The sequence below is a fragment of the Bidens hawaiensis genome, unplaced genomic scaffold (assembly GCF_021521415.1).
Source record: "Bidens hawaiensis isolate Kalapana, Puna unplaced genomic scaffold, B.hawaiensis_p1.1 tig00013567_1, whole genome shotgun sequence".
Taxonomy (NCBI): domain Eukaryota; kingdom Viridiplantae; phylum Streptophyta; class Magnoliopsida; order Asterales; family Asteraceae; genus Bidens; species Bidens hawaiensis.
Genome location: NW_027492151.1, coordinates 326,042 through 341,680, shown reverse-complemented (window position 1 = coordinate 341,680; position 15,639 = coordinate 326,042). Strand labels below are relative to the sequence as shown.

The window sequence follows — 15,639 nt, the reverse complement described above, 5'->3', positions numbered from 1 at the left end:
GAAGAGGCCTGTTGAAGAAGATGAGGAGGACGAGGGGGTTCAAGCTGAAGACTCCTTGGGAGACCGCGCCAGCCCTGCGATGCCGCAAGTGTTCGCAGCGCAGACTTCTGGTGGGGCTGGCGCTGACTTTCCTGCTTCATCCCCGCAGGTATGTATTGATTTGTTGGTCCGCTGCGCGTACCTCCATATAAGCATGTTTTATGACTTAGAGCATTATGTTTTATGACTTAGAACTTTTCTTGTGTTTTGCAGGAAGGTGACCACGTTTACCGCCCGAGATGGAATATTAATGAAGAGAGTTCCTTTCAATCCATGGGCGTATGCGAGGACTTCTGGGCTCATGCCGTGCCTCCTACTGAAAGGAGGTATCAGGAGGAGCGCACCCGCGCGGACTTGCTGAACGACCATGTTTTCGCTGGGTCGGCTTTCTTCGCTGCTTCCCAAGAGCTTCGTCGTGATTATATTAAAGTACGCGACGCTCTTGTGGAAGCCCAGCGAGAGGCTAAGGTGGCCGCCTGGAACCTGTCTGATGCTCGCGCGCGAGCTGAGAAACTCCAGGCGGAGCTCAGTGAAAACCGAGCAAGTGCCAACACCGCATACATCAAGCGCGGGCATGAGCTCCAAGCTGCGCGGGAGAAGCAGCAGTTGGCGGAGGCCGAAGTTGCCAAGTACGCGCGCAGAGTGCGTGTCTTGGAACAGCAGGCCGAGGCGCGTGACCAAGCTATCATCCAGAGTATCACTGAGAAATCATCACTGGAGAGCGAGGTTGCGCGCCTGAAAAGGGATTTGGCGGCCGCGCAGGCCGATAGAGATGAGGCCTTGGCGACGGCGGCGTCTAGCCAGGAAGCACTTGGTGCTGCGCAGGCGGAGAAAGAAAAAATTTTGGCGGCAGCAGCGTCTGATAAGGAGGAACTAAAAAAGACTAAGGAAACTGTTGAGTTATTAAACTCTCAGGTTCCTGCCCTCGAGACGGCTGTTGCTGGCCTCGCGCAGGATCGCCAATGGCTGGTGTCACAGGGCATGGCTCGCTGCGCTTTGGCGATGAAATATTCCACCGAGTTTCAAGCCCTTGTGATGGACTGCAATGCCGCCGCGCGCTTGGTGGGCCGAGCTGAAGGGTTTACGGATGGGTATGACTATGGCATGTTGAAGAAGAACCCATCCGAGTACCCTTACAAGAGCGACGCGGCCTGCGCGGACATGGCCGCGGTGGGGGAAAAGTATATGAATACTCCCATCCCCATCCTTATGCAGGTACCTTGGTTTTAATGAGTTTTACTTGACTAATTTTTCCAAGTGTTTTATACTCAATGTTTTTCTAATGATTTACAGATAGCTGCGCTTGCTGACCAGCCCGACCTCGGCGCGCTAAAGAAGTTGCTTGATGAATGCGAGAGGGCTGGTGGCGATGATGGTGGCGCGGGGGATGTTGCCCCTGCCAGCGGCTCTGGCGCGGCGAAAGAATCTGCTCCTGACACCGTTGTGATCGAAGACTCCAATGAGGAGGAAGAACTTGACTATGGTCAGTTCGGGGATGAGGAGCAGACCGCGCCAGATGCTGCGGGAGATGATGAGGGTGATGAAGCGGCTGACGTCGACGTGGAGACTTGAGAAGCCCTTCATCAAATTTTGTCTATTTATTATTTTTTTTTTTTTTGTACTTGTAATTTGTAACTCATCATACTTGTAAATTTCAATGCAATGGAATGAAACTTGTTTTCTCCTTCTTTCATCTTGCGCATTTCCATTCATCTCTTCATGTTTGCTTGTATAGATATAAGATATGGTTGCACGTTAAAATAAGAACAAGGTTGTAAGGAAATTATTCACTTAACCATAGTCCTATTTTGTAAGTGGTTTCGTAGTATCTTGTTTATGCTGACATGCGCGATAACTTTTCACAATTCCTTTTTCGCGCGTCATAGTCGCGCTGTTTTTACATGGAAGTATGAGTTTTAGCCATTACATGTCAGCATGTGTTAGTCAGATATCCACTTTGATTCCTCGCGCGATCTCGACCTGAGACCTTAACAACTATGTTATGGCATGTACTTTGCCTTAGTTGTGTTTAAGGATTTTTATGATCAGGCTGCGCGGGATGTAAGATGGATGTTTGTGAGTGTTTTGAGCTAAGGCTCTTCGTTTTGGGCTAAGGCCCTGACGTATTTAGAGTTAAGACTCATTAACGTGTTTGAGCTAAGGCTCGTAGGTTTGGGCTAAGGCCCTGGCGTTTTAGAGTTAAGACTCGTTAACGCGTTTGAGCTAAGGCTCGCGCATGTATGTTTTACTTCGCTTTATGTTGCTTTGAAGTCAATATAGTGTTGTCATATTGTTCCAAATTAATAAAGGAAGTGTGAAACATGTATGCAAAGGTAATAGAACAAATATTGAAAGATAGCGCGACAAATATTGAAAGATTGCGCGAATCATCATTCATGATGGCTTAAAAGCCTTGATTACATATTTGAACTTTTTACATGAAGCATTTTCTAAGTTGTGCCGCGTTCCACGCGCGCGGTATCTTTTTTCCATTCAAATCTTTTAAAGTGTACGCGCCTTTCCCCAAATCTTCTGAAATTTGATAAGGTCCCTCCCAATTGGGGGACATTTTTCCTGGGGGTATCGCGCGACTAGCTTCATTGTTTCGAAGGACAAAATCATTTTTCTTGAAGTGGCACTCTTTAACGCGCTGATTATAATATTTTTCCAGCTTTTTCTTGTATCTGGCTTCATTAATGATAGCCGCTTCTCTGCGCCCTTCAAGCAAGTTAAGGTCCAATCTTCTTTCGCGCTCGTTATCAGTTTTGCTCATCATGAGTACCCTATGGGATGGGCATCCAATTTCTGCTGGGATCATAGCCTCTGTCCCAAAGGTTAGGCTGAACGGGGATTCGCCATTGCTAGTTTTGCTTAATGTCCTGTGCGCCCACAGGACATTAGGTAACTCTTCGACCCAAGAATGGGATTCTCCCTCCAACCTTTTCTTCAGCCCATTTAGCAAACTTTGATTCGCGCGCTCCACTTGGCCATTCCCCTGAGGGTGGTAGACGGACGTGAAGATTTGGTTGATGTGCAATTCTTTGAGCCAGCTTGATATCTTCATGTCAGTGAATTGTTTGCCATTGTCGCTCACAATTTCCATAGGAAGGCCAAAACGGCAAATGATGTGGCTCCAGATAAATTGCTTCATCGCCTCAGCTGTGATTTTTGCTAGTGGCTTGGCCTCAACCCATTTTGTGAAATAGTCTATCGCCACTACCAAAAATTTCACTCGCCCTTGCGCTTGCGGCAGGGGCCCCACAATATCAATGGCCCATTTGTGGAAAGGCCATGCGGAGGTGACTGGAATCAAGTTGTTCTTTGGACGCATGGTGTTTGGCGCGTAGCTCTGACATGCCTTGCATCTTTGGATTTCTTTTAGCGCATCCAAGTACATGCCTGGCCAATAGTAGCCTGAGCTCATCGCCTTGGCAACCACCATGCGCGGACCAGCGTGAATTCCACAGATTCCTTCATGAATCTCCCTAATCACATAGGTTGCTTCTTCAGCATCCAGGCATTTCATGAGCGGTCCAAGATAAGAGCGCCGATATAATGTACCATCAAGTAATTCATAGTTCTGTGCCTTGTGTCTTATCTTTCTCGCCTGTGCGCGATCGTCCGGTAACTTCCCCTCCTTCAGGAATTCCATTATTGGAGTTATCCAGGATGAAGGGGTTGTATGAATTACAAGGACCGATTGCGTCTGCACTGACGGGCTGCTCATTACTTCCACCCTGACATCTTTGCCAAAGTGATCAAAATTAGTTGATGCCATTTTACTCAACGCGTCAGCGGACTTGTTTTCGCTGCGCGAGATGTGTATGATTCTGAAGAAGTCAAACTGCTCAACGAGCTTTTTTGCCTGCTCTAGATACAGAGGCATTGTGTTCTCCTTGGCGTCATATAGGCCGTTGACCTGAGCAGCTACCAAGTAAGAATCAACATGCGCCTCTAGTCTTTTAACCCCAAACTTGCGCGCGATGCGCAGACCAGCCAGCAGGGCTTCATACTCAGCCTCATTGTTGGTACTCTTGAAGTCCAACCTGATAGCATAAGTATATTCATGATTATCAGGGTCCACCAGTTTGAGGCCTGCGCCGGACCCTTCGCTGTTGGAGGCTCCATCAGTGAATAGCCTCCAAACATCTTCTTCATCATTTGCTCGCGGAGGGTCTACCTCGCGCTGAGCTTCTTCAATCTTTCCCTCTGGGATTTCCGTGATGAAATCCGCCAAAACTTGACCCTTTATCGCTGGACGGGGCTTATAAGTGATCGTGTGTTCACCTAATTCCAGCGCCCACTTTGTCAGCCTTCCGGAGAGCGCAGGGCGTCGCAAGACTTGCTGGATGTTGTAACCAGTCAGAACTTCAATAGGATGACCATTGAAGTATCTATGGAGCTTGCGCGACGCGTGTGTTAGTGACAAAACTAACTTTTCCATGATGGAATAGCGCGTCTCAGGGTCTGTGAGCACCCGACTCACATAGTATATTGGCGTTTGTATCCCCTTGCGATCCACCAATAATACTGCGCCGATCGCGCGGTCTCCAGCTGACAGGTACAATGCAAGGGTTTCGCCAGGAAGTGGAGCTGTGAGCGCTGGCAACTTTATGAGACATTCTTTTATCTCAGTGAAAGCTTGCTCAGCCTCAGGCGTCCACTTGAATTGGCTCTTCTTCAAACAGTTCCTCAAGGTGTTAACGAATGGAGTAGATTTGCTGGCGTGGTTCGCTAGGAACCTGTTGATTGACACCAATCTACCATTCAGCTTCTGAACCTCTTTCATGGTGGATGGTGAAGGCATGTCAAGGATGGCTTCCACCTTTTCAGGGTTCACCTTGAAACCATCCTTAGTGACCATTACACCAAGAAATTTCCCCTCTTCTGCGCCGAAAGTACATTTGCTCGGGTTGAGCTTCATGTTAACCTCCGTTAGGCGCTGAAGAGTTTCCTCGATGTCTTTGAGCATTTGTCTCTCCTCCCTGCTCTTGATCACCAAATCATCGACGTAGACTTCTAGATTTCTTCCGATTTGTTCACTGAAAACCGAATCCATAAGTCTCTGATAGGTTGCGCCCGCATTCTTTAAACCAAAGGGCATTTTTGTGTAACAAAAAACACCCTTGTCGGTTCTGAAGGCCGTCTTGTCTTCATCCTGTGGTGCCATTTGAATCTGGTGATAGCCTTTGTAGGCATCCAGGAAACATTTGAGCTTGAATGGCGCCACGGAGTCCACCTTTGCGTCGATGTTTGGGAGGGGGTAACAATCTTTCGGACATGCTTTGTTGAGGTCCTTGAAGTCAATACACATTCTCCATGACCCGTTGCTTTTCTTTACCATCACAGGATTGGCTACCCATGTCTGGTATCGAATCGGGCGGATGATGTTTGCGCGCAACAGGTCCTCCACTTGCTCATTCATGGCCTTCGCCTTTTCATCCCCCATGATTCTCTTTTTCTGAGCAATTGGCTCCACCGACTTAAACGTGTTAAGAGAATGTTGCGCCAAGTTTCGCGGGACCCCCGTCATATCGGAGTGTTGCCACGCGAAAACCGACGTGTATTTTGTGAGCAACTTTTTCATTCTCAATCTCGTTTCGTCTGAAATGGTAGCGCCAATTGTGACCGTTTGCTCTGGGAATTTTGGGTTTAAAATCCACTTCTCTGGCGCATTGTCAGCCATTGTAAGTTTCATTCTCCCTTCCCGCGGCGTGCTTGTCACTGCGCACAAATGATCGCGGTAAACAAATGCTACGCCTGTTGGTGTAGGGATCCCCAATGCGCCGTGCGCTGGCGACGGTACAGCATTAAATTGGGCAATCGTTCCCCTACCCAGGATCATATTGTGGCATGACGTGGTGGGCAAGACCAAGAAGTTGACAACTTCGGCTCGCTTGTGCTCATCATCCCCCATAGTTAGTTCAAACTGAATCTGGCCTAGGGGATGTATGATTTCATTTGAGACACCACAGATTGGTGCATTCACAATTTCGAGCCGCGCTTGGTCTGCCGGGTCTAACTTTCTGAAACACTGCTCATACATAATGTCAGATTCGCTTCCAGTGTCCACCAGGACCTTTGACACTTCGTAATGAGCAATGTGTGTGGTGATGACGAGAGGACTGCTTATTGAAGGGCCTCCCCTGATTCTTGGGAAGATGACTTGCTGCTCGCGCCAATCTCCGTGGATTTGCGCGCTTCTCTTTCTTGACGTCTGCCCTTGTCGTCCCCCCTCAGCCACACAGATTCTTTTGTACTTCTTGCTGTCAGAGGCTCCTTCCGGTTGCTCATCTTCTATTCTTTGGTTTTTTACCAAGTGAGCCAGCCTGCCCGACTTTACATCCTTCTCGATCGCATCCTTTAAATGATGGCATGCGTCGGTGTTGTGGCCCGGGGACCTGTGAAATTCACAATATTTGCCACTGTTTTGCGGTCCCTTGTAGTGTAGTTGTTTGGGGGGCTTGAATTGGACATTCTCAGTACTTAACACCTGTGAAGGTGTTTTAGTGAGGGGCGTCCATATTCTTGGCAGAGGTCTGCTAGGATCTCTGCCGCCCTCCCTCTTGTCACCCTCCCCGCGATTACGAACTTCTTTTTGGGGCTGTGGTGAGGTTGGTTGCGCTTGTTTTTCCGCGGAAGAAAAACTTGTTGGCTGCAACCTGGACCATACAGAGTTCTGTTTGGCCCTCTTATCTTTGCTGCGCGGTGATTCTGCCTGATGCGCTCTTTCTCTTGCCCTATCTTGGGCAATCTGTTTCTCATTTCTCGCGAAAACTCGCGATGCCTCCATTAACTTGGCCCACGTGGTGGGCATACTATCTTTGTTTACAAGAGCCCGACGGAGTTGATCACTGCGCGCGCCTTGTATAAAGGCCACGCGCAGGAGCTGCTCAGTTATACCCCCGATTGCCAGGGATTCCTGATTGAAACGAGTGATGTAATCTTCAATCGTTTCATCATTCCTGCGTATGCAGTGCATGATGTCATCAGGATCGCGCGTGTGCCTGCGCTGCTGTACGAAGTGGGCTTGGAACTTTTCTAATAGTTCCTCGAACCCATCAATTTGCCCTGTCGGCAAGCTCTCGAACCATACCCGCGCTGCGCCCGTGAGGCAGCGAGCAAACATATGACACCATGTTGGCATCGTCCAGCTCTCTAGGTTTCCCGTGTTATAGAAACCTTGCAAAAAGTCATCTGGATCTGTTGTGCCATCATATTTGCCCAGACCACTTGGCATCTTTGTCTTGTGCTGGATGGGAGCCTGCGCGATGCGCGCAGTAAACTTTGAGTGTTTTACCAGGATGGCTGGTCTGTAGGGCGTGGTTACGTCCACTTGCCCTCTGATCGGTGGGCTGTACGGCATGTGCAGATCCAGATCTGCTCTGGCTCCAGGCGCCATGTTCACAGGCGCGCGGAGCTGTGAGCCTCCTGCATGAGTATCCCGTGTCTTCCTCATGCTATGCACTTCTTCATCACTGAACTCAGTGTGTGCAGTGTGAACAGAATGTCCCTCTTCCGGCGCGCGCGGCCTCTTTGTAGTCTGCTTATCAAAAGCTTGCCTTTGTGCTTGGTCGGCTAGCTTCTTCTGCTTGACCATTTCGTTGTACTTTTCAATCAGACGCCGCTGCTCGTTTATGAGCCATTCATTCGGATCATTTGCTTCATCTTCTGGACCCATTGGTCCTTTCAGCTTCGCGCCGGCCATATTTTGTAACGTGTGATCGTCTGGAGGAGTTTCAGTCTGGCCGTGAGGGGTTGTGACGAAGGGACGGTTGCTGGTGGTACGCGTAGAATCACGCGGAACCCTCAGAACCTGCTGTCCGTCGTTAACACCCTCACGTTCAATATCCTCCAGAGCTTGATCAACGTTACGAACTCCAGAAACCATGGTGATTGATTTTTTTGTAGATCTGGATGAGATCTGATTGCCGTTTGTAACAGTGGATGGCGCCAATGAAGAAACGTGGATCTACTCGCTGGTAGCAGATCTACTTTCCTCGGGTATGATTAAACTGTTTCACCGATGGTTCTTCTGGATCCGTGTTCTTCCACCTACAAAATGAACAGCGCCGTTACTTACCCCTCAGAAAGGGACAGAGGGGTCCTCTTTGGGGTAACCCTCCGGCGTGAGAATCAGTATCTTTGTGGAGAAGATAATAATGTGTGAGTCAGTGAATCTCAAGAGTATTGCTGAATCGCTGAATACTCTTGATTGTGTGACTGTGTCCTTTCTGTAACTGACTGTGAGTGAATATAATTCAATATGATTGAATGTGATATCACTGCTTGTAACTGTCAATGATTGAGTGTGAATGTGTCATCAAAGTGGAGTTGATGCTGTATTTATAGTGCTAGGGTTTCCACTGGTTGGGCTCAGCCTCGTTGGCCTCCTCCAATCGCACTGCGCCACGTGTCCTCTGGGACACCTGGCGCTTTCTCGTTGGTTGTAATCATGTGGTAGCACATGTGTCATGCTGAGTTGTCGACCTTTCATTTGGCAGCTGTCAACATCAGCATATTCTTACTCCTTAAAAAGATGCCTTCTGGAAGATTGTCTGACGTGCACAATCAAGGTTGCCCTAATCCTGATTTGGATAAGGACGAGGTTGATTATGTGCACGTGTGATATGCGCCCATCCTGAGGATGCGCGAAGTCTTCTTTTTATTCTCATGCGCAGATATTTCATGCGCAGGTGTGATATGCATGAGCGTGTGATATGCGCCGCGCGCTGGTGCGCCACGCGCATATGTGACGCGCGAGCATATGTGATGATGCGCCGCGCGCATATGTGATGCGCGAGCATATGATGCCTGAGCATGTTTTGTATGCGCCATGCGCCTGGGTTTTGGCTTTGTGCCTTCATAATGTCTTTATCTTGTGGGTTGACCCGCCTTGCTTGGTGTTGAGGCGGGTACATACCTCTTCAGATATAAAAAGGCTCTGGATGAAGGCCTAAACCAAAAAAAATTAAAAAAAGATACGATTTTCAATTTCATCTCATTATCGAGAACAGAGGGTCTAAGAAGCATATCATTACCAAAATTACGTACCGTAAGCCATGTCGAATTTAAAGTTTTGAAATTCTGTCCTGATTACCCACGTTCCCATTGTTCTTCGTTTGCCCTAATCGTGTCTTTGTGTCTTCTCTATATTACAAACATGGAGTGAAGAAGAAGCAGTTGGTTGATACATTAGTATGGGTTAAAGGTGTAATGACAAGATTATCCTTAGTTTTTTTTTTTCACATAACTCCCATTCTGTTAAGTTTTTTACGGATGTTAGACTTAGTACCCAACTTTGTTACAAAATTGAAGGTTGAATACCTAAACAAGTGACTTTTAAATGTTAATACCCAATGTTGTTACTTTCATAAAACGTTAGACACCAATTGTGTAGTTAAGTCTTATTATTATTTTGCAAAACTCAAATTATAACCAAGTAAAACCATTTAAAATTTTAATTGTTTAAACCCAATAAAAACCATTTTACTTGAGAACCAATTTTTTTTTCGCCTTCGCCAAAAAAATTATAACGATTTTCGGAGACGGCCTTGTTAAGCTTGCCAAACTCGGCTTGAGCTTGGTCGTGCAGTGTGAAATTTACACAAAGTCCTAAACTGTCGAACTTAAAAATACACAAGGCTCGTCAAGACTTGACGAGCCTAAACGAGCTTCTCATACAAAGTTTGAGCTCAGGCTCGATAACTAAACACACTCTACTTGTGGCTCGGGCTTGACTCGAGCTTGAAAAGGCTTGACCCGTTTTAAGTATTTTTATCGATTCGAGCTCAAGCAGCTCGTTTACACTCCAAACATAGTGACTGAAGCAACCAGAGTACCAGACGTTAGACGACTATCTACCCGTTGGTTCATGATAAGATTATACACTCGGTACAGAAGGTTGTCATCGACCAATTTGCTAGCAAAATGTGGGGTTTCTTTACCCATATCCACCTGCACCCAATTAGCTCAAGAACAAGCAAATTATGTCTTATCAACTCCCAATTTAGATGCACATATAGCCGCCAGTTTTCTCCAAAATTGCATTATCAACAACGATATAGTTTCAGGAAAGACCCTTCATTGTCACATCTTGAAGACTGGTAATGGGTTGGACTTGTTTGGGTGGAACATACTCTTGAATTTGTACGTAAAGTCGGAGTTTTTAAAAGATGCACGCCACCTGTTCGACGAAATGCCTAGCAGAAATACAGTTTCTTTTGTCACGTTAATTCAAGGGTTTTTAGAGTTTCTGAATGTCAAATCGGTTGAATTGTTTGTTCGGTTACATAGAGAAGGTCACGAGGTTAACGCGTATGCGTTTACGACTGTTTTGAAGGTGCTTGTGAACATGGAGTGTGGTGAGTTAGCTGCAAATGTTCATGGGTTGGTTTATAAACTAGGTCATCATTCCAATGCTTTTGTTGGCACTGCACTGCTTGATGCTTATTCGTCTTGCGGGTGTGTCGATATGGCAAGAGAGGTTTTTGATTGTGTTTCGTGTAAGGATATGGTATCGTGGACCGGGATGATTACGTGTTATGCGGAAAATGGTTATTTTAAAGAAGCTTTTGGTTTCTTTTCTCAAATGTGTGTGCTCGGGTTTAATCCTAACAACTTTACACTTGCTAGTTTGTTCAAGGCTTGTCTTGGCCTTGAGGCCGTTGAAGTGGGTAAGAGTCTTCACGCGTGTGCTGTTAAAACTTGTTACCAGATCGATCCTTATGTCAGTGTTTCACTGCTTGATTTGTATACCAAGTCTGGTGACATCGAAGCTGCACGTCACGTGTTTGATGAGATACCCAAAAAAGATGTGATCCCTTGGAGTTTCATGATTGCAAGGTATTCTCAAAGTGACCGATGTGAAGAGGCGGCGAGACTATTTTGTAGGATGAGACGTGAACCAGTTGTTCCTAACCAGTTTACTTTTGCTAGTGTCCTGCAAGCATGTGCAACAATGGAGAACTTAACCTTGGGGAAGCAGATTCATTGCCATGCACAAAAGGTCGGCCTTGATTTGTTTGTACACGTGTCAAACGCCCTTATGGATGTTTATGCTAAATGTGGATTGATAAACAACTCGGTTGAACTGTTTAGAGAATCAGAAAACAAGAATGAGGTTTCTTGGAATACATTAATTGTTGGTTATGCGAATTTAGGAAATTGGGATGCTGCACTAACAATTTTCTCTGATATGTTAAAAGATCAGTTTCAGTTAACAGAGGTAACATACTCGAGTGTTCTTCGTGCGTGTGCTAACTTAACGGTTTTGGAAACTGGAGCTCAAATACACTCTTTAACAATCAAAACGCTTTTTGAAAATAATGTCACAGTAGTGAACACGTTAATAGACATGTATGCTAAATGTGGCAACATTAAGCACGCCCGTTTAGCGTTCAACATGATTAGCCAGAAAGACGTGGTGTCATGGAATGCAATGATTTCAGGTTATTCAATGCACGGCCTTGGTAACGAGGCGTTAGTTATGTTTAAAATGATGTCTGAAACCGATGTTAAACCTGATCAGTTAACATTTGTTGGTGTCCTTTCGGCTTGCAGCAATATAGGTTTGTTAAGTGAAGGAGAAGCCTATTTTACTTCCATGGTTAACGATTATTCTATTGAACCGTGTATGGAGCATTATACATGTATGGTATCATTGTTTGGGAAACTTGGTCAACTAGTCAAAGCTATGAATTTGATTGACCAAATTCCTGGTGAACCGAGTGTAATGGTGTGGCGCGCTTTACTTGGAGCATGTGTGATCCACAAAGATCTTGAGTTGGGTGAATTATCTGCCAAACGTGTTCTTGAATTGGAACCGCAAGATGAGTCAACGTACGTGTTGTTGTCAAACATGTATGCAAGTGCAAAAAGGTGGGATAATGTAGCTTTGGTTAGGAAAAATATGAAGAAAAAAAGAGTGAAAAAGGAGCCCGGTTTAAGTTGGATTGAGAATCAAGGTACGGTTCACTATTTTACAGTTGGCGATTGTTCACATGATGATATTAGATTAATATATGGAATGTTGGAGTGGTTAAATTTGAAAATCAAGAAAGCGGGTTATGTGTGTAATCGTGATGTCATATTACTAGATGTGGAAGATGATGAAAAGGCACGCTTATTGTGGGTGCATAGTGAGCGGTTAGCTTTGGCTTTTGGGTTGGTTAGTACACCATCTGGATGCCCGATTCGTATTATGAAAAATCTTAGAATATGTTTGGATTGCCATGCTGTTTTTAAGTTTGTATCGAAGATTGTGAAGCGGGAAATTGTTATTAGAGATATAAATCGGTTTCATCACTTTGAAGATGGGGTTTGCTCTTGTGGTGATTATTGGTAAATCCAAAAGCATCTACAGGTAAGCACTAATTTTCATTTCTTTATTTGGTTTATATAAAGTTCTATTACTATATGAAATGATCATTCTAGGATGATGTCTCGTTGGAAATTTTTCTATGCTGATACTAAGTAGCTAAAACTGAAGGCAATGCTTACATTTACACCTGACAGTTATGATCCATTCAACAAGAAATGGGTTGTTTTGGGTATAAAAAACTGGTTATGGGTCCATTTGTTTCTACTCAAATGACATAGTGGGTCAATTTGGGTCTAATCATTCTATGCAAAGGGTCGAAATGGGTTGATCTTATAGAGATTGTTAACTTAAAATGGGTCCCAATGGGTGAACGTCCCACTCCTCCCACCTCCAGCGCCACTCCCACCCCTGGCCGCCACCACAGCTTTCACTGCTGCCGCCCGACGCCCGTCTTTACCGTCACCGCCCCACCACCCCTGCGTTTCCGGGTCTGCCACATAAGATAGTTTTTTTTGGCTCTAACTAAAAACACAGCGGGTATAAAAGACGAGCCTGTCGCTACTGTGTCTCCGTTGTCACCACGTCACTATCAAGTCCGCCACAGTTGCCAACACCTCCAACCCCACCCCTTCGGCACCCGTTAGTTTGCTGTACAAACAAATATAGCGGGTGAACTCACTTGAATACTTTTTTTTTCGTTGTTAAAATGACTTGTTTTCTAGGCGAACAAATTTCGGTCACAGCCCGTTTTGAACCGAAATCAAATTAATATTTTTGTAGAAAACAGCCCATTCTGACTCAAAAACTCTTTTTGACTGGAACCCGTTCTTACACAAACTCAGACTGGCGGACCCGAACCCGTCAGCTGACCCACCCGTTTTGCTAGGCTTATTTTGTATTGTGTATGGTAGGGATGTTCACGTCCGATTCAGGCGGGTTTGATGTGATTTCCAGGCCGAACCAGTAACTACAGTTTCTGGAAAATGTAAATCTAGCCAACTGGGTCGGCCAGTCAGGCTGAAGCGGTTAAGTTTTGGCTGTTTGGTGGTCTGGGCTGTTTTTTTCTTTTGGTTTTTATAATTTATTATATCTTTTCTTTTAAGTTTTCATTTTTATTAAAAGTGTGTAGAATAATTAAAAATTAATTTGTGCAGTTCCCAGATTAAAACCATGAATAGTTGGAATAGATGAGAATGGCCATGAGACACACTTCAAGTACTGCAGCAGGGATTCTGTAGACTATGCAGATGTAGGAGCTGTCATGGTTGTTGCTAAGGATATTATTTCTGGTGAGTATAGCCGCATAGGCTCAAGTTCTTCCTGCATGATTGGATCAGGCGTTGACACGGTTGCAGCTTGAAATGAGTCGGTCGACCACCAGATACAAACCAAAACAAAATTTAACGTGGTGCGTGGTACATCAGTGGCTTTAGGGAGCAAAAACAAAAATGATGCCAAAATCCGGAGGTGAAGCCGTGACGTAGAAAACTGAAAGTGTGGCCTCCAAAATCAACCGACTGCTCGTTTTTGGGGAGCAAAAACAAAAGGATGCCGAACTTGAAATCATTGCGAAAGACATCTCCTGTTTAACGGGGCGTGCTGATGAACTCTACGAAAAAAAGAAAAATATGACAATTAAATTTAATATCATCGTGTCGTATTTCTCTCAGTTTTCATATTTTCAAGTATTTTCCTTTTAATTAGTTGTATCTTTTTTTAATTTAAATCAATACTATAAATAATGCATGAGACAATGGGTAAAAATTTTGATTAAAGACAGAATGAAATGTTTATTAAAATCCGAATTCGTGTCCAGTTACCGTCTAAATGTCCGCGAATGACAACGCTTGGATTTTACCACCGCCCAGGTTTACCGACCAAACAAACGTCGTGTTAAATAATTCATTCTTTTATATGTTAATTTGACAAATATATTTTTTGGGTTTAACACTAAGGTTTTACCAATGGTTTCTATACCATAACGAACATAAACGATATCAACTGAATTCGCGTCAACTCGACGACATAACGTTTGGGTTTTACCAACATCTTGTTTCAACAATGAGGTTTTATTAGCTGCCCCGGCGCAACGCGTCGGGTACAATACTAGTTATATATATAATTATAAATATAAAATCTTCAATTTTTGAAAGCCCGTAATGCAAATAGTATAAAGACAAGTGATTGGCTATCGAGTTTTAACAAAGATCAAAAGCCATCATGTTCCACGTCAAGAATCGCTGACGTGTACGGTCAAGATCCCACGCTGGTTCGATCCACCAAGTTTTCGATTTCAATTTCAAGGGTTAGGTTATAATAGGAAATATACTTTTTGTAGGAAGGATAAGAAGTGATCTTGTCCGTTGATTTTGAACATGAAGGGTTGAGATTATTTTAGAGGGAAATCAAATATGAACATAAGAGGAAGGGTATAAAAGAAATAACACATTTGTTGACTTTCTTTCTTCACATGCAAGGCACATGTTAAATTCCCCCTATCATTTTTAAATGTCCATAACCTTTTTATACGATATTTTTATTGAAAAACAAATTCACCATAATAACGAGTGTCTTTTTATTTTTTATATGAGTACCATATTGTAATATAAAAATAAAAAAAAAAATTTATTGGGTTTTTTACAAATTGTGTTTTACAAAATTGTGTTATACAATACTATTTTTCATTGTGTTTTTTACATTGTGTCATACAATTGTGTTTTTTATTGTGTTTTTATCATTGTGTTTTTTTTTTCATAGTGTTTTTTTCTATCGTGTTTTTTATAGTGTTTTCCATTTTGTTTTTTCGGACTTTTCTGGCGAAGTGGTGGCGGTGGGCGGTGGAGTGGTGGTGGTTGTAGGAGATGAGGGTAGATGCAATTAGGTGTATGTAAGTGGGTTTTTAAAATTAAATTAAGTGGGTTATAAGAATAAACTGTTGGACTAAAATACTCTCTGTCCTATTCCTAACCTTCCTAGTAAAATCAAACTTATTATTTTTACCTCACCCTTAATTTCTATTACAATTTCAAATCTATTTATTCATTCTTTCCTTATTTTAACCTAACCCTTAATTTCTGTTACAATTTCAAATCTATTAATTCAAGGTTTCAATTCCGCATCCAAATTCGATATTTCACAAATCAATTTCAAAATCGCCACAAATTAGGGCTCCATTCATATCTCAAAACCCTAGCAATAATAATAATAATATTCGGTACGTTAGCTGATTGATTATTAACATTCGATTCAAATCTGTAACCTAAACGGATAGTAGTTTA

The 15,639-nt window shown here is 44.0% G+C and overlaps 1 protein-coding gene across 1 annotated transcript; it reads left to right on the top strand.

The window, feature by feature from the left end:
- The first annotated feature begins 9,913 nt into the window (after positions 1-9,913).
- On the top strand, positions 9,914-13,655 carry LOC143544457 (putative pentatricopeptide repeat-containing protein At5g13230, mitochondrial). Its single transcript, XM_077036563.1, has 2 exons — positions 9,914-12,403; positions 13,516-13,655. The coding sequence occupies exon 1, from the start codon at positions 9,914-9,916 to the stop codon at positions 12,383-12,385; it is 2,472 nt and encodes an 823-aa protein (XP_076892678.1). The 3' UTR covers positions 12,386-12,403; positions 13,516-13,655.
- Positions 13,656-15,639: the final 1,984 nt, after the last annotated feature.

Coding starts and splice junctions, on each gene's coding strand:
- LOC143544457 (XM_077036563.1), top strand. CDS start 9,914: ATGATAAGATTATACACTCGGTACAGAAGGTTGTCATCGACCAATTTG.